General features: G+C 54.6%; 1 protein-coding gene across 4 annotated transcripts in view; it reads left to right on the forward strand.

The window, feature by feature from the left end:
• CDC42EP4 (CDC42 effector protein 4) overlaps nucleotides 1–17,968 on the forward strand; it is a 30,839-nt gene extending 12,871 nt beyond the window's left edge. For 3 of the 4 annotated variants that reach the window (XM_079905844.1, XM_079905845.1, XM_079905847.1), the window contains one exon: nucleotides 15,092–17,968. In XM_079905844.1, the coding sequence (XP_079761970.1) occupies nucleotides 15,207–16,262 (1,056 nt within the window). In that variant the 5' untranslated portion in view covers nucleotides 15,092–15,206 and the 3' untranslated portion in view covers nucleotides 16,263–17,968. Of the gene's footprint in view, nucleotides 1–5,158; nucleotides 5,283–15,091 lie in introns of all 4 variants that reach the window. The other variant, XM_079905846.1, reaches the window with a different exon arrangement.
• Nucleotides 17,969–18,925: the final 957 nt, after the last annotated feature.

An 18,925-nucleotide genomic window follows, 5' to 3' on the forward strand; every position in this document is an offset into this window, starting at 1 on the left:
ACCCTTCTGGCAGAGTGTCCTGAGGGCCAGCACCTCGGGGGTGCTCCGGAAGGCTGGGCGCCTGCCAGCGTGCTCTGGACAGGGAGCTGGGGTGCAGGACTGTGCTGGGAGGGGCTCGTGCGCACGGCTAGACCTGGCTTTTTCTTGGCTTGCAGGGTGTTGGGAAGGAAGTTGAGCCGTGAGCATCCCGCATTCCCACTCACTGTGTCCCTGAAGCTCTAGCTTAAAATACAAGGAGGCTTGGGCTTCCTTCCAGTAATGTACATCAGAGTCTCCCCCAGGCACTGCCAGCTTGCAGCTCGGGACTCCAGGCCAGGGTGGCAGCACCGACATCCAGAGCCCTCCTTGGCCAGCAGGTGGGGCACTGGTGGTCTCCACTCAGCCTCCCAAACTGCAGAAGGGTCTCCCTTTTGGGTCAGGTGAGCACAGTGTGGGGTTACCCAGACTGTAAGAAACTGCTGGCATTTCCCCCTCATTCCTTCATCCCAGGGGTGAGGGCATCTGAAAAGCCACAGTGCCAGGGCAAGAAAGATCCCTGGGGCTGTATTCAGGGACAGCATCTCTTGCTCAGCCAGGGCTGCTCAGACCACCGTCTTCTGCCCTGGCCATCAGGGGTGACAGATGGTGTCAGCCAGGGCAGCCTCTAGCCTCCCTGGGAGAGTCTCTGGGTTCTTATACCTGCATCCAGGCAGTTCTGGGGGTAACTGAACTTGGTCTGCAGACCCCAGCTTCGGATCTCCCCAATGTGGTGACAGTGAAGCCAGGCTCTGTGTTCCGGCGTCTGTTCGCTGATCTTCCTTCCCCTCCACACTCAGGTTTCCACTCCCTGCAGCCCTTCTCTGTTCCTCAGAATGTTGCCCTTGGTCCTGAGGGTTTAAGGCTCAATCAGATGGTGGGAGTAGAGAGCCAGAGGGAGCACAGAAGAAACTTAGGGCTGGCAGTACCATTTGTGGACACCTGTAATGAGAGTCAGGTTAGGTCCAAAGGACCAGGCTATATTTTATTGGGGGCTGACCGTGTTGAGATTTTGTGCATTACTTGTTGCTGGTAGCTGGTCCCCCAAATTCCTACGTTTGCTAACCCACATCCTAGGGAGGAATTGGAGGGCTTTCTCTTTTCCCACCTCCGCCTCATCCACCGTGTTGAACTGAGATCGGAAGGAGCTGAAGTCCTGTCTAAGAAAAGCCAGGCTCCTCCCGCATCTCGAAAAGGTTAAAGGAGAAGGGAAGGCAGATAGCGAAAGAGACCAAGTCTCGGGGCTGCTCGATCTCACTGCTGGTCTGGACTACAATCTATAGCTGGGCTTCGGACGCCCAGAGGACACCCACCGCCCCGCCCCGCAACAGTTCATCTTGGGGCCCCCAGGGACTTTGAAAGGGGTCATCCTGGGAGCCTTTTGGATTAGGTGTCCTCAGGTGACACTGAAGGTATGTGTCCTCTTTGAACTAGGGGAGTGACCGTGGCCAGAGAGTCACTGGGGATGCTGGAATTCTCCTACCTTTCAAGGTATAGACATAAGGCACCTGCTGAGAAGGAACACGTGATAGCATCATTGTCGCAGCAAACACATTACGAGTGCTCATCCCTTATGCATCCTCGTGTAAGGGCTTTACCTGTGTTAGCTTATTTAATCCTCACAGTAGTTCTAGGAAGTACACGGTATTATCAGTGGCTTTGAAAACTAATGAGGAAACCGAGGCACAGGTAACTTGCCCGGTGTGGCCCAGCCTGCTCGTGATCAGGGTGTCTGGCTCCGGGGTCCCCCAGGCTTGCACGTTCCATCTTGCAGGGTCAAGGTGGAAATTCACCAGCCTGCCCCAGAGCAGCACCAGATGCACCTGGCTCCCTCTGGCGACCGACTCCTCAGCTGAGCGCTGTGCTCTCGGTAGAAGCGAAGTGAAACCAAGCAAGGTCGGGCTGATCTGATTTCAAGCCCTGCCTTCTGAGGCCCCAGGCAGGAGGGAGGAGCAGTGAGGCTCCCACCAGGCACCCCTTCCCTGGTTTCTGGCCACACACACACACACCCCTCCCTCCCTCCGTCCCTCCAGGAAGAGCCTGTAAACAAGGAAAGTTGCTGAATGCCCTTGAGCTCTGGAGTCTTGGCTCCAGAGCTGTCACTTCCTGTCACTCCCAGGTCACAGCTCACTCCTGTCCCTCTGGAGCTGTTGTAATGGGGGGTTGGGGTGGGCGTGGTCCATATTTCCCAGCATTTATCTGTACTTTCCCTGGAGTGTGGGAGAGCCCAGACTCAGGATATTTTAAGCCAAACGCTATGCAAAAGTGTTTGCCCCGTGGATGTTCACGCGTCCATAACTTTCATCAGATCTTAGAGTCCAGCGCCCCAGTGATGCTTATGACACGCCCCTGATACACCTTTCGGTAAAGTGGGAAAAGCCCAGGGTTCAGAATCAGGCAGACTTCAACAGCTCTGTCCTTAGCAGCTGTGTGACTCGGGTGAAGCATTTAACTCTAAGCCTTAGTTTTCTTGTCTGCAAGATGGGAATGATGATGACAACTCCAGGGGATTGCTGGGAAGAGTACATGTGATAAAGTCTTTCAGATGCCTAGGACAGAGTGATTACTTGGCCCCCAAAAGGCAGTTTAATCAAAATGAAGTAGCTGGCTTGGTACAGAGTAAAGGCTCAGTGAGGTTCATTCCCTTTCTCATACTTCCTCTGTGACCCATGGTCCAGGGAGGGCATATCCACCTGGGCTCCATGGGTAGGATCTAAGATATCACTTCCCACTCTTTAAACTAGACTAGACATTACATTTTCCAGCAATCAAAGGGTAAATTAATTATCCAAGCTACAGTGTGTTTTCCCACAACTCAGCCTGTCTAAGTGACTGGTATCATTTTCCTAAAACTGTAAGAACGGTAACTTCTCTGAGATGGTTGAGAATACCTGCGTGAATCCAGTGGTGAGTATCATGATGAACAGAAGTACCCCTAGAGCAGCACCACTGTCAATAGGACTATAAAGCCAGGCACATAAAGAACTTTTAAGTTTTCGAGTAACCACGTTTTTAAAAACTACAGACAGGTGAAATCAATTTTAATATGCTTTACTTAAGCCAGTGTGTCAAAAATACTGTCCTTTCACCATGTAATCATAAAAAAATTAATGAGATATTTTACATTATTTTTTCATACAAGGCCTTCAAAAAGCCAGTGTATATTTTACAACTATAGCACATCTCACTTTGGAGGCTACATTTTACAAATAACCAGAATTTGGATTTCCTAAAATGTGCAGCTAAAAGGGTAGATATTCACACACTCAAGGTGTTTTAAACCTACTTCAGTTTTCCAATAACTGAATCAAGCATTAAATTTTCATTTAAAATAATTAAAATGAAAGAAAAATTAAAAATTCAGTTCCTTGGTGGCACTAGAAATATTCCAAGCATTCAACAGCCTGATGTGATTAGTGACTACTGTGTTGGATGACTTAGGTTTTGAACAGCACTGTAAACGCCAGGAACAGAGATCTTCATTGTCAGTAGTAGTATGCAACATTATGTTGGCAAGTGGAGCAAATTTAACGAGATAAGAATGAGGAATGGGGGAGGCAGAATTATTATTAGTTGCAGATGATGGGCTGGTCTACTTGCAAAGCCCGAAAAATTTAATTATACAGTTGATTAGGGTGTGTAAGATAGTACAAGCTTAATAGGCTGGCCATTAAAGAGAGAGAAATTTTATTTATTTGTTTTTTTCCTTATACATTTATTTATTTATGGCTGCATTGGGTCTTCATTGCTGCACGCAGGCTTTTCTCTAGTTGCGGCGAGCAGGGGCTACACTTTCTTGCAGTGCACGGGCTTCTCACTGCAGTGGCTTCTCTTGTTGTGGAGCATGGGCTCTAGGCACGTGGGCTTCAGTAGTTGTGGCACGCAGGCTTAGTAGTTGTGGCACCCAGGCTTAGTAGCTCCGCGGCATGTGGGATCTTCCCAGACCAGGGCTCGAACCCGTGTCCTCTGCATTGGCAGACGGATTCTTAACCACTGCACCACCAGGGAAGCCCGAGATACAAATTTTAAAATTGTAGCTTTCCCACATACCAGCTACAACCAGTCAGAAGCTATAGCTACATAAAAGGGGCAGGGTACAAACCGCTTTCACAACGAGAGGCCATAACATAACTCAGGATAAACTTGCAAGACGTGTGTAAGGCTTGTAGGAAGAAAACCCACAAAATTTAATGGAGAATGTCTAAGAGACTTGAATAAATGGATATGAAGGCATGATGCTGTGATAGTTACTTCTTCCCAAATTAATTTATTGTTTGCTTTCAATGCCAATGTAATTCCGTCAGGATTTCTTTTGGAACTGAATAAAATGTTTCTAAAGTCCATCTGGAAGACTAACTGCATTAGAAAAGACAAGACATTTTCAGAGAAAAGTTAGTGCAGGGATATTATTCTACTAGATACTCAAAACATATTTTACAGAGTTGACAGTATAGACCTGGTTTAGGAATGAACAGAGATCAATAAGCAGAAGAGGAAGTTTGGAGAAACCGTGGGGAGTATCTGTATATATCTGACGAAGGTAGCATTTGACTCTTCACTCATATTTTATAGCAGTTTTATACAGAACCAGTAACGCACTTTACTGTTATATTTTTAATTTCTTATAAAATTGCGGGTCATTTAAAATAGATAAGCCACAGACCTATCTTTGTATTTCCTTTGAGTATTTTTTCTCCATGAGTAGTTTTTCATTATTACCTTACCTAGTCGTTTTAGAAGGAGTGAATATTTTCATAAAACTTGGGAGTAGGGGAGGTCTTTGCTTCATAGTACTAAAGCCAGACATTGTACGACAGATTTGACCGTGTAAAAATTAATAAGCACTCTACGGAAAAGAAAACAACAAAATCACCACATGGAAAATGGGCCTATGATACATTTGCAGGAATATTTGCAAAATATAGTCAACATTTTTAAGAGCCTTCATATTTTAAGTCATGCAAACCCATTGGAAAAGGTGAAGCCGCCTTGCCCCCGCGCAGAAAACGTGCAGAAGCCTTCGACAAGCAGTTCACAGGGGAGATGATATTTTTTTTAAATGCTCACCCTCTTAGTAATAGAAGGAATGAAAATTATAAGTTTGAGCGTGGTGCTGATTGTGGTTTTTTTGTTTCCAATTCAGCTGAGGACACAGTAACACCTGTTGTTGGACACCATCGTCCTGTGTTGGTGAGACTGCAACTTGGTAAAACCTTCTGGAGAACAAGTTAGGAAGAAGAAACAAAAGTAATTTTACTCACTTATAAGTAGGTATCCTCCAGAAATAAGGACTTGGACAGACTTAGCTGGAAGGCTATTGGTTACAGCGTTTGAACAAAACTGAAACAACTAGCATTCAGCAGTGGTCTGCTGGATGTAAAACTGAGGCTCTTAGGACCTAATCTAAAATAGTGTAGCATTAGTTATGAACGTGTAACTGTTTTCACTCAAACATAAACAATGGCTGGCTTTATTCATCCCTCTACAATGGAAAGTGCTGCTTGTATTAAAAAAGAGGGAACATGTCTAAATCAGGACAATCCCAGAGAAGCAGCACACCAAGTCCCTTACAGAATGTACAGTTTGAATAGATACACTTTAGAAAGTAACAAGAGATAGGTGATACGAACACTTTCTTTAACCCAGTATATAGGTGAAATGAACACTTTCTTTAACCCAGTATATTCCAAATTTTTTTTTTTTTTTTTTTTGCTGTATGCGGGTCTCTCACTGCTGTGGCCTCTCCCGCTGCGGAGCACAGGCTCCGGACGCGCAGGCCCAGCGGACATGGCTCACAGGCCCAGCCGCTCCGCGGCACGTGGGATCCTCCCGGACCGGGGCACGAACCCGCGTTCCCTGCATCGGCAGGCAGACTCTCAACCACTGCGCCACCAGGGAAGCCCGGGCCCACTCTTTTAACTTTGCTGGGTGAGCCCTGGCTTCTGCTTCAGGGTGATCCTCCCCACCTCTCACCTCCTGGGGGATCAGAACATTGGGAGGGGTCCTCAGAGCAGGAAGCTGGGATGAGATCTTGTGTAAGGAGGAGCCCATCCGAACCGTCCCTGGGAGCAGGTCTCTGATGGGGGAGTCAGTCAAGTGAGTCTTGGTCCCAAGGTCTTATCTTAGACGAACAGCCTCCCTAATCCCACCCTACCCCATCCCTCCGTCCATGTGCCGTGTTCTCAGCTGCGGACATCTGAATAAGCCACAGAGCATCACCTCACACAGAAAAGCTTGTGCTCCAAGGTCTGCCAGAAACGGGCTCACACCACCATTTAGTAGCCGGGAGAGTGAGCGAGGGCATTCGTTCCACGTGAGCCTCCGTTTCTCTTTACGATGGAGGCAATCGTGACACCCTCCTTGCGGGGTCAGAGGCACAAACTTAACGACGTCTGCACAATGCCTGGCGTGCAGCAGGCACCCAATCAATGAGAACTGCTGACAGCACTGCTAGTTCTGCCTTACTGGTGGTCATGGGCAGCCAGTGGCTGGAGCGCGGGGGTGTCCTTGTGTGACCCCGCCCCTTCTCCTTTCCTCTGCTCCTTTGTAGCCATCAGGAGAGCTGAGCTGGGGCGGTGGAAGCAGCAGAGACCCAACCTTCACCTGCCCAGGGTTCCACTGGGGGATGGCCATGTGGGAGGGAGGCTGGCCTCCAGCTTAGGGCCTCGGTGTCGCTGGAAATTGGCCATTCTCCGGGGGGGGGGGGGTGTGGGGATCGTTATTTTTCATCTGCTCGGTTGTGGAGGCTCAAGCAGCTGTTGGGAAGCTGGTTCTTTTGGGGGGTCCTAAGCTCCCTATTTCCCCTGCCACCAGGTTTTATAATAGATTGCCTGCTTTCTCCTCCCAAACAACTTAAAAATAAAACGAGGATGTGATAAACTTGTCCATCTGGGGTAGATGCAGATTTAGGGGGACGGGAGAGAAAGAGAACAGACCTCGACGGGAGATTTTTCGATATGAGAGTGTGTGGTCTGAGCCCCGCGCTCCCCCGCCCGGCCCCCACCTGGCGCCTTGTATGGGCTGCAGCTGCTGGACCCTGAGAACTTGAGAGTTTAAAGCTGGTTTGGAAATTAAGATTTTTTTTCCTTAAGCCTTTGATGCTTCGGGATTTTTACTATTATTATTATCCAAACAGCACTACCACATTAAAGGAAACTTAAAAAGAAAAGAGCCCGTTTTCCTCTCAAGCCTGACATCACTCCTGAATCTCTCTGCCTGCCCTTTTGCCTTTATTCGTGAACGTGTATGTGTGTGTAGTGTGTGATCACTGTGTAAACAAGCCTGAATTCTGCCTTTTTTCCTTCCACTCGATGTCGTCTGGTAAACAGTTTTCCACGTCCTGCGTGGTCTTCGCTGACCCTGCATTTCACGCCTGCAGGACAATCTGTTGAGTTAATGGCTCCTGGTTTTCTCAACCATTTTCTTCTTGTTGGGTGTTAGGTTGTTTCCAGTCTCTTGCTATTATGAATAAGGCTTCAGTGACTGTCTGTGTCAGGGACTTTTTTCTGCTTTGAAATAGTTCCATAGGGTAGGTTTCCCACCACGGGCGCTCCTGAATCATTCTCGACTGAAAGTCTACTCAAAGAACCCGCCGTAATTGCCGATGCCCCAAGACCACCCTGTCCTGGAACCACTGTCTCTGAGCAGCATTTGACCCCTGTTTTTTCTTTTCTTTTAAAATTAATTTATTATTTATTTATTTATTTTTGGCTGCGTTGGGACTTCGTTGCTGCGCGCGGGCTTTCTCTAGTTGCGGCGAGCGGGGGCTACTCTTCATTGCGGTGCGCGGGCTTCTCATTGCGGTGGCTTCTCTGATGGCGGAGCACGGGCTCTAGGCGTGCGGGCTCTAGAGCGCAGGCTCAGTAGTTGTGGCGCACGGGCTTAGTTGCTCCGCGGCATGTGGGATCTTCCCGGACCAGGGCTCGAACCCGTGTCCCCTGCATTGGCAGGCGGATTCTTAACCACTGCGCCAGCAGGGAAGCCCTGGTCCCTGGCTTTGTACCACTCTCCCTGCCTGGTGGTACCTAGTACCTGCTGTTGGGTGGGAGGGAAGTCCTTCCCCTCCCCTTTCCAAGCTCAGTGCCACCAAGATGGTAACAGACACAAGAAGGTCTAGCCAGGTGCCTGGCAGTGAGTCAACCCCCATGGCATCTGCAAAGGACCTTTAGCGATTGGGAGACAGGGCACCTGGGCGCCAGTGCCATCTGGGCCCCTCACCAGCTCCTTGGCCTCGGGCAAGGACTTTTCTCCACCCTAGTCGCCCGCCACCGGGCTGGATAATCTCTGGGTGTCCTCCGTCTCAGTCTTAGGAACGGCTGAAGTTGAAGGCATCGTGGATGCCTCCGTGGGAGTCACGTGACATCATGGGTACCGTACTGTGGCACCCGCAGGGGTGTGCAGAAAAATCCACTGAGATGTGATAAGAAAACACCAGAACTTCTGTGTCACATATTGACTTTCTTTAAAAGGAGGAAAACCGAAACATATTCGTTGCTGCGTGGATTGACAATGGCCATGTATATAAGCTATAAAAGATACACGTGTGTGTGTGCATAGATTACACGCTCCCTGTTTTGATGTGTGGAGGCCCCTGCACTTTGGGTCCTGCGGGGCTGTTTTCGTGGCTGGAGCCCGGGTGTGGGAATAAAGGCTTCCGTCCATGACCCAGGGCAGATCTCTGAATTGATCCTCTCTATCTATGAGTGGGATTGCTCCACACGCAGGCATTTTAAGGCGATATTTGACACAGATACACAAGGAGTACAGGAGTTATAATAGTGATACTTCACGTTTCTATCCTGGGCTTTTTTTTTTTTTTTAATTTACATGTGGATATTCAGGCTCAGTTTATTTTAAGACGGTGCTTCCTACCACCCTGGTGCGAACGGCGCACTCTCAGATATGAGAGGGCTTGCGGCAGTGTTAGTGAAGGAACTGAAAGCTTCTAAATATCCTGAAGTCAGCTAAAAATAGCCACACGGCCCCCACTGAAATTCCTCCTGTTGTGTGTAGCAGTGTGCATCAAAGCACCCACAGTTCTCATCCTTTCCCTGTGCTGCCCATCAGCTGTTGGAATGAAACAGTCTTTCCCTTTCTCTGGGATTCCTTATCTTCACAGGATAGGGCTGGGGAGCATTCCAGAAAGCGCTGGATCTTTCTCTGGCGACAGAAGCCAGAGCCCCTAACCTCTTACAGGGCGTCGTGGCCCGCGTCGCGCTGCGTGTCTTGCACAATGCCCTGCAGCCTGTTGTTCCAGCTGACAGATGCGGTGTAGCAGAATGCTTCCCCTGTTTTGGCAAAGTCAGGTTCTTCCCGGTGGCAGAAAGTTGGTTGCACCCCGAGGGAAAGGTCCCTGGCCTGCCGGCTGAGACGCACCCCTGGCAGAGGACTCCTGGGCTCGGGCTCCCCTTTGAGTCCACCCTCCCTCTCCTCCCCTATCCGGGCCCTCAGCTCCTGGTGTCTCCGGCTCCAAAACCTGCCCTGGATGTGCCCCACTCTGTCCATCTCCTTAACCACACCCTCGTCCTGGCCCCCATCCTCTGCCCTGAATTCCTGCTTCCCCTCCTCCATGCCTCCCATCCAGCCACTGCCATGGGAACCTCCAAACACACAGATGGGATGGCTTCCTGCTTAGGGAGGTTTCCTTTGGTACCTAGAATGCCATCCAAACTCCGGCCTGGGCTTCCTGTGAGGGCCCCGTGTGACCTGGCCCCTGGGTTTTCATTCCGTTCCTCAAACACAAGCTTGTTCCCCCCTCAGGGCCTTTGCACGTGCTGTCCCCACAGCCCACATGTTCTTGGCATGCCTGGTTCCTTCTCGTCACTCGGTTCTCAGAGGGGCCTCCCAGAGCCCGTAACTCCCACGGTCACCCTCCCTCGTTACCCCCTTGACCCTGAGGACTACGAGATACTGTTTTATTCGCTTGTTTACAGCCCCGTCGCCCACCCACCCACACTCACACCACAAGTGTGCCCAGGAAGTCTGGGCTCATCCACCTCGTTATTTTCACTGCTCTGTCTCCAGGGCCCAGAGGAGTTATGGGGAAATTGGTGGGTGTGCAGTAAGTCAGTGAGTGAGTGAGTGAGTGAATGAATGAATAAGGGAACAAAGCCACTTGTATCCAGTCCAAGCCACGACCGAAGTCATCGTGTCAAATGCCGCGTTGCTGGGGGCTAGAATCGGACGGGATGGGTGGTGAGAAGGGGGCATGGTGATGGAGGGGCTGGCTGCCCGGTGGCCGTGGCAGTGGGCATTGAGGCATGTGTGCTTTGTGTGCCAGGGTGAGCTTCCAGGTCAGCTGCACGGCGGGAGCCCTGCCTGTCTTCCCCGGGAGAGCTCAGGTCTGTCTGGGAGCTGCTGGGCTGAGGTGGGAGGGCAGTGCTCTCTGGACGGCCCGCTGGGGAGGATGAGGGAGGGTCCAGGCCAGGGCTGTCCTCTCCCGTCCCAGGAGCTGAGCTGAGCTGAGGGTGTGCTTGGTGTCGTTGCAACCGGGGGCCTGGCCTTGCAGGGAGGACCCGTCGCCCCTGGCTTACAGGAATGTCCTGTGGTCAGTGGGCCAAGGGTAGCGGAATCTGATTCCAGCAGAGGCTGGAGAGATGCGAGTTGCTGCTCCGTTTTCCCTTGCTCTGCCAGGAAAGGGGGATGTGGCTTCCGGGGTGGCAGGGTTGGGGAGTCCCCCCGAGGGCGGGCTGTGGGCAGCGGCTGCCTGTCATCTGGCGGCCTGTTTTAGCCACTTCCCCAGAGCTGGGTCACAGGGCTTAGCCACGCCCCCTCCCGACGCCGCGGCTCTCTGTGCACAGCCCCTTTCCGGGTGGGTGCTCAGGTCCCCCCAGACTTCCCCCAGGACTGGCCCAGGGCACCTGCTCGTACTTGTACTCAGAGTTCCACCTCCTCACCCCCAAATTGCTCTCTGTTCAAAGCTTAGGGTGACAGTGTCATGAGGGTACCATAAAACCAAGGATTTAAAACAACCCGGTGAGTGAGCTCTTGCCGGCCCTGAAGCCCGGCCTGTCCAGCCTGAGCTCTAGCTGTAGGGCCCCAGGGCTGCTGCAGCCCCTCCTTGCTGGGCTGGGGGACCAGAGGGAGCTTCTCCGGAAGCTCAGGACTCGGGACATTTTCATGCTGGATGCTGAAGATGGTTTGGTTTTTCACAAGCTGCAAAGCCTCATTCCCACACCCCCAGGGAGCGAGACCACAGATGGCAGATAAGCGCTGGCCGGACCTGCTCTCCCTTCCTGGGCTGTGGGGCTGTGCAGGGGCCTAGGCATCTCCCTGCCGGCCCCTCTTATCCAAATCTCGAGCTCTACCCTCGAGGACGTGCCAGGGGTGGGGGCCCTTCTGTCCTGTAGCCGCGATGGCCAGGATGCCTGGTCCCTGCCGGTGGCCACAGGGGTCTGCACCATCTCTGCCGAGCCCTGGGCAGCTGGGCCTGCGGTTTCCCTTTCTGTTCTTTTTAATAAGCACTTAAGATCAGGGAAACCACAGCGCCTGACGCTTACTGGCTCTGGGGATTCCTGCCATTACTTTGAAACCCTTACGCAACTCTGGAGCTTCATGTCACTGAGCCCACAATTCTGATCCTTTATGTTCCCTCCCTTCCCTCCTTCCCTCCCTCCCTCCCTCTCTCCCTCTCTCCCTCTCTCTCTCTCTCTCTCTCTCTCTCTTTTTTTTTTTTTTTTTTTTTTTTGCGGTACGCGGGCCTCTCACTGCTGTGGCCTCTCCCGTTGCGGGGCACAGGCTCCGGACGCGCAGGCTCCGCGGCCATGGCTCACGGGCCCAGCCGCTCCGCGGCATGTGGGATCTTCCCGGACCGGGGCACGAACCCATGTCCCCTGCATCGGCAGGCGGACTCTCAACCACTGCGCCACCAGGGAAGCCCCTCCTCCCTCTCCTTTTTATTCTTTCTTTTTTTCAGTTTTCTTTCTTTCTTTCCTTTTTTTAAATTTGTTTGTTTTTCTGTTCACCTGGTGATTACTATGTATTTTATTTTCACATGTGCGCACTCACTCCAGGGCAGGGTTGCCCCCCAGGGGACACTTGGCATTTCTGGAGACATTTTGGTTGTCACAAGCAGGGAAGGGATGCTACTGGCATCTGGTAGGTAGACACCAGGGATGCAGCAGAACATCTTATAATGTGCAGGACGGCTCCCACAGCAGAGAATTCTCTGGCTAAAGGTGTCAGCAGTGTCAGAATCTGCTCCAGGGTAATACAGGAATCTTCTTGAGGCAGCGGCCAGGCTTCTCCTTTCTCTAGACTCTTCCACCCAGAAGTGGGGAGGGTAACTGACCGGAGATGCTACCCACCAAAGGCCAGAAAGAGGCCTGGCATGGAGTAGAGAGAGCACTGGACCAGGAGACCGGCTTCCAGCCCAGCTCTGCTCTTAGGCACATACATCTGGATAAGTCACTTTGCTTCAGTGAACTTGTTTTCTCATCTGGCAAATGGAAGAGCGGAAGAACACAGGATTCCGTGACCAGAGCCAGGAGCTGAACTGCAGGCAGGTTGATGTGGACCCTTTCTATTCTTGCTTCACTGTGCTGGTGGCAGCAGAAGCCCGAGGGATTCTCCAGTACCAAGAGTGCCTTAGAAACCTGGTTTGATTTTCTTCTATGCCGAACATGTCTGAGGCCGACTCACTCCATCCTCCTTCTGTCTTGTTTAGCCAAAGAGAGTTTTCCCCAACGTTGGCCTGAGAGCCCATGGCTGGCCCAGAGGGTCACATATGGTGACTCTCTCCTGGAGCGATGTGGAGGGGATGACCCTAAGGCCAGTACTTTTCATGTGTCTGGTTTAGGCGTCAGCAAACTATGGCCCAAATCTGGCCCACCACTTGTTTTTATATATAAAGTTTTATTGGGACACAGCCATGCCCATTTGTTTACATACGGTCTACTGCTGCTTTCCTACCACTGCGAAGGTGGAGCTGAGAAGCTGGGACCAAGACCGTGTCAGTCATGAAGCTGAGAACCTTTGCTGTCTGGACCTTTATGGAAAACGTTTGCCAAAACCTGGTCTAGCTGTTCCGTGACTTAATTGTTTAGACGTTAGATCCCAGGGCATGGGCAGGAGCGAAGGGCCGGCTCAGAGGTAGGGGAAGAGAACTTTCCTGAGGGTCTCGGGGGAAGGAGGAGAGAGAGGAGGGGGAGCTGACCGACAGTAGTGGGTCATCTCAAGGCCTTTCAGGAGTCCTCACCTGAGTCTGCCCAGCCGGGCTCACCTGTGTGGCAGGTGAGCCCCGGTGTCTCGCCACCCTCCCCTGCCCTGGAGCGACAAGCGCTATGACTGCGTGGGGGTTGGGGGGGACCATCTGGCTGGGCATCACCAGCGGGACAGGAACAAAGAACGAGAGCGAGGGGAGGGGGTTAGAGGGCACAGAGAGGTCAGGCTGGGAGCCCTGGAGCCGGGCCGTAGGCTGAAGTGACCTTGTCCTTGGGCTCAGGAGGGCAGAAAGGGAGCAACCCAGGGGCTGGGGTGGAGGTGGGGGGTGGGAGGGAGGTGTTAGCCTTTCAACAGGTGTTTGAGGATCGACTGTGCCACGCACTGCTGGACGGGATTCAGCGGTGACAGGCCCTTTGGAGCCCTCCGGAAGCTCATAGTTCAGTGGGAAGATGACAGTCAGGCCGAGCCGGCAGTGGTAGAATGACAGAGCCAGTGCCTGCTGGGAGCAAGGGTGTCCACAGTGCTGGGGGTCGGGCAGGAGGTGGTCGGGAGGTCTCACCCGGGCTGAAGCAGCTTTACTGGAAGAAGTGACAGCTCAGCTGAGCCCCGGAAGACGTTGGGTGAGCCAGGTGACAGGTATTCTAGCGGGGAGCTGTGCATGTCCAGCCCTGGAGTCCGGGAGACGGAAGCTCAGGGCCAGGGTGGACCGCAGGGGTAGGGGAGCAGCGAGGAGTGAGGCGGGGACCGGGTGTCGGATCGGGGGGTCTGCACTGGGGACCGGGTTTTGATTTAGCCAAAAGGTGAAGGATGGGGGAAGGGGAAGCAGGGCCAACTGGGATGTGGTGGCCTAGCTTAGGGCAGCATCGGGGGTGAGGAAGAAACCCGGTGGGACATCCTGGGTTGCCCTTGGCAACAGGGAGGATGGGCCTGGAATGTGGGGGCCGATGAGAGCTGTGCTGTTAGCAGCACTGGTGGCCCAGGACCACCCCCTCACCCGCCAGCCTTGGTTAAGCCCCTGCGCCCACGTCACCGCACTCTGCTCAGCCCTGCGCTGCTGGGCTTAGCGCTGGGGGCTGGTCTGGCTTCAACACTGGGCTTCAGCTTGGCCCTTGCCAGGAGCTGCATGGGTGGGACCTGCCAGGAGATCTCAGAGGCTCTCCTGGCCTCCCTGCTGATGCTTTTTGGCTCAGGTTAATCACCCGGGGGTCTGCATTCCCAGGGCGCCTCGGCCATCTAGGGTTTAGTCTCCGCCTCCCTGCACCCCTGGTGATTGAAGACACTGGGAGTTTCCCAGTCTTGGTCTCTGAGAGGCGGAGGGTGGATCCTTGGCAAAGAGCTCGGGGCTCCACTGTGGAGACGTCGCAGGCAGGATCCTCACCTCCGGGATCCTCGGGACACCCACCACGGGCCGGAGGGCTGGGGAGCTGGTCCTGTGGGTCCCGGCAGCTCCACCCGATTCTGATTCAGAGAGTGAGCTGCCGCCCACGTCTGTGGAGCACGTCTGTCCCAGGCAGCGCCTCCCTGGGGCCTGTGCTGTCCTCTCCCTCCTCTAAGGACCGTGACTCAGAATGAGGTGTCCACTGACTCCACAGGGGCTGAGGTCAGGCAGCAGGGAGAACTAACTTACAGCGTGTCTCCGGACCGGCTGTTCACTGGAGTCACGTCTCTCCTGGGTCGGCTGCCTGGAGCTGCCCGTGTGCCTCCGCCTCTAGGGGCGTCCTGGTTGCGGGGTGCGGGAGGCACTGTCCTTTAGAAGAAGGCGCTCTCGCTCAAGTCTCAGGGAGAGCGTGCCTGTGGCTACTTGAGCTCAGAAGAGGTGAGCGGAGGTTTAAATAACAGCCACCCCTGAGCAGATGGGCTTTTGTGCTGAGCGGACAGCTGGGTTAACCCTTTCCCTGCTGTTCTCTCCTTGCAGCCCTATGATCTCCTCCTTATCGCCCCCTCCGCCCGCCGGACTTCAGATCTGACCTCAGATCCGCCTGCTGTCTCTGGAGGGGACCCCCTCCTCCCCTCCCCCGCCCCCCGGCAAGATGCCGATCCTCAAGCAGCTGGTGTCCAGCTCCGTGCACTCCAAGCGCCGCTCCCGAGTGGACCTCACGGCCGAGATGATCAGCGCCCCGCTGGGCGACTTCCGCCACACCATGCACGTGGGCCGGGCGGGGGACGCCTTTGGGGACACCTCCTTCCTCAACAGCAAGGCTGGGGAGCTGGACAGTGAGTCCGTGGACGAGCAGGCCGCCGCCTCCTCCAAGCGCGGCCTCCTGTCCCGGAAGTTCCGGGGCAGCAAGCGGTCGCAGTCAGTGAGCAGGGGCGACCGGGATCACAGGGACGTGCTGGGCCCCCTGCGGGACTCGGCCCTCTTCGTCAAGAACGCCATGTCCCTGCCTCAGCTGAACGAGAAGGAGGCCGCCGAGAAGGGCTCCAGCAAGCTGCCCAAGAGCCTGTCCTCCAGCCCCGTGAGGAAGGCCACGGGGGAGGGCGGCCCGGAGGAGGTGGGGCCTCGGCGGAATGGGGCCTCCGCCCCCCACTCCCCAGACCCCCTCCTCGACGAGCAGGCCTTCGGGGACCTGGCGGATCTGCCCATGGTACCCAAGGCCAGCTTTGGGCTGAAGCACGCTGAGTCCATCATGTCCTTCCACATCGACCTGGGGCCCTCCATGCTGGGCGACGTCCTCAGCATCATGGACAAGGGGGAGTGGGAACCGGAGGAGGAGGGGGAGGCCAGTTGCCATGGTGACGAGGACCCAGCAGGCGGCCCCACCCAGGCTCCCCCGCTGGCGGCGGCAGCCCCTCTCCCGGCAAGGCAGGAAGGAGCGGGGGGCCCGGACCTGCCCGCGCTGCCGTCGCGTGCGCTGCCGGAGGAGGGCTGGGCCGCGGGGGCCCCCAGCCCCGGCTCGGCCCGCAGCGGGGGCAGCAGCCACACCACGCGGGACAGCAGCTCCCTGTCCAGCTGCGCCTCGGGGGTCCTGGAGGAGCGCAGCCCCGCCTTCCGGGGGCCGGACCGGGCCCGGGCCGCTCTCCTGAGGCAGCCGGACCCCGAGTTCTCCTTCATGGACGAGGAGGAGGAGGACGAGATCCGAGTGTGAGGCCGGCCGGAGGTGGGGGCTCTTGGCTTTGTCTCCTCCCTGTGCCCCCAGCCCTGCAAGGTCAGCCAGGAGCTTGGCTGCGGGCCCCAGACAGACCCTGGACCTCATGGATAAGGGGCGCTGGCCGAGCCTGGGGGCCCTCGTTGGACTTGGAGCTGGCTGGGGTGCCTGACTGCTTTGCACACCCTGCCCTGCCTGAGCTCGTAGGACGGGGCTGTGTTCTCGCAGCGGGACTCGGCTTTCCTCTCCCTCTCCCGGCCTCCAGTGGATTTCCGCTGTCAACTTGAGTCTCTGCCACGTGCAGCGATAATAGGGCAGCCAGGGGCGCAAGGGCTAAGGACACTTGACCTGCCTCTTTACTCCTGGCGTTTCTGTTGTGACGGAATAAACGCCCGTGACGGGTCACAAGTCCCGGCCCCTCCCTCCCTCCATCCCCAGCTCCTGCACGGGGAGCCCCACGGAGGAAAGGCGGACCGAATGTGTACAGTGAACGCGACCCCTTCCGCGGGGTGAGAACAGGATGCAGAACGGAAGGAAGGCCCCGGGGCATCTTGAATTTTCAAGAGGGGGCCCTTGCAGGATGACACTAGGACAGGCTGCAGCCCTTGCTCAGTCCCTCTGGGTTTGTTGTTCTTGTTGTGTTTAAATCTTTTTAGAACGATACCAGGAACGTGTTTGTAGGCCTGCCACCAGAAGGAAAACGAATCCTTTTAGAAAACCTTTATACTAAGTACTTCCAAACTTTATTTAGAACCGTATGGGGTGGAGGTCTGTGCGTGTCTGTCCTCGGCCCCCTCCCGCATAGCTATTAACAACAACAGGCAGCCAGTGTAGAAAATTTCTGGAAAATGATCATTAAAAAAAATGTCATTCCTATGGGGGGATAAAACCTCTTTTGACTGGGTTGTTCAACCCCCGACTGACTACGTCCCTCTGCCAGCAGAGCCCCCTTCCCCACTTCTGAGTCAGTGGTCCTGAGGGTATAGGGTTGCCAGATTTAGCAACAAAACAAAAACCAGAATGCTGAGTTAAATTAGAGTTTCAGGCATGCAAAGGATGATTTCTTAGCGTAAGTATGCCGCATGCCGTGTTTGTAATACACTCATGCTAAAAAATTAGTTGTTGTCTTTCTGAAATTCAGATTTCACTCTGGGCCCTTAGAACCCCACCCAAGGGGATCGAGTGGAGGTTGGGTGCGAGCCCCCAGGATTCACGGATGAGGATTCTTCTGTCCTGGCAACAGGCTGACTTCACCTTCTCCTGTCGCCTTGTAGCCAGTGGAGGGAGGGGGGCGGACAGAACCGCCACGGGGTCCAGCCAGGGCTGGCGGCGGGTGCAGCTGCCCTAGCCTCCGCCACGGGGTCCAGCCAGGGCTGGCGGCGGGTGCAGCTGCCCTAGCCTCCACCGCGGGGTCCAGCCAGGGCTGGCGGCGGGTGCAGCTGCCCTAGCCTCCACCGCGGGGTCCAGCCAGGGCTGGCGGCGGGTGCAGCTGCCCTGCCTCCTGAGTTTTGCCAGATTTGGACTCGGACACCACCTTAGTTCTTGAAATGGGTGCTCACTGGTTTCCAGCCGTGCAGCCCCTGCCAGCTGCCGCCCTTGAAACCCATCTAGACAGCGCTCAGTTCCAGATTCTAAACTGTGTATTTTTTTTTTCCGTGAAAATGTTAAAACAGCAAGGAAACATTAAAATAAAAGGCCTTACAGCATGCCTGGTGTCTGTCTCTGCTTTTTGTGGGGGAGGGGTGGATAGGGGTGAGGGTGCGGATTCAGGGTGCTGGGGCTGCCCGAGCCCCGACGGCACTCGGGGGCCTGAGGGGGCTTCTCTCTCTGTCTCTTTGGGGCCCGCCCCTCCTGCACTACTCTCCAGCTTCTGGAAGGACAACGCTGCACGTGCCCATCAGCCTGGGCAGGCCCTTGTGGGCTCTGGGATTTGGTGTCCCGACTGCCACTTACCACTGGGGGCCCTCGGGCACTTAGTCATGCAGCCACTCTGTGCCTCATCCTCCCCATCTGTTAAATGGGCATCATGCTGTTCTTACAGGGCTGGGCTGCAGACACAGTCACTGCCGTGGTGTTTGCCAAGGTTTTTTTTGTTTTTATTTATTTATTTATTTGGTTGCACCAGGTCTTAGTTGCGACAGGTGGGCTCCTTAGTTTCGGCTCGCCGGCTCCTTAGTTGCAGCACGTGGGCTTCTTAGTTGTGGCAGGCGGGCTCCTTAGTTGCGGTTCCAGGGCTCCTTCAGTTGCGGTTCGCCAGCTTCTTAGTTGGGGCACGCAGCCTCCTTAGTTGGTGGCATGCAAACTTCTAGTTGCGGCACGCATGTGGGATCTAGTTCCCTGACCGGGGATCGAACTCGAGCCCCCTGCGTTGGGAGCGCGGAGTCCTATCCACTTCGCAACCAGGGAAGTCCCCCAAGTTGTTATTAAACCGAGGGAGGTACCGGACCCGGACCGTGTGGGGCTGCAGCCGGGAAAGGTGCCGCCCTCCTTCCCCTCGTCCCTTTCACCATCTGACCTGGAGAATCAACTTACAGGGGGTGTGGTCTCCGTTCAGCCTCGTGGCCCTGGTAGGTAGACTCTGGTGTCCCCATTTTATAGCAGAGATGTGCTCCAGAGGCCACATGGCCACCTTCTCCAAAATCACCGAGTGGCAGAGTCAGAGC

Source organism: Stenella coeruleoalba (genome assembly GCF_951394435.1).
Source record: "Stenella coeruleoalba genome assembly, chromosome: 19".
Taxonomy (NCBI): Eukaryota; Metazoa; Chordata; class Mammalia; order Artiodactyla; family Delphinidae; genus Stenella; species Stenella coeruleoalba.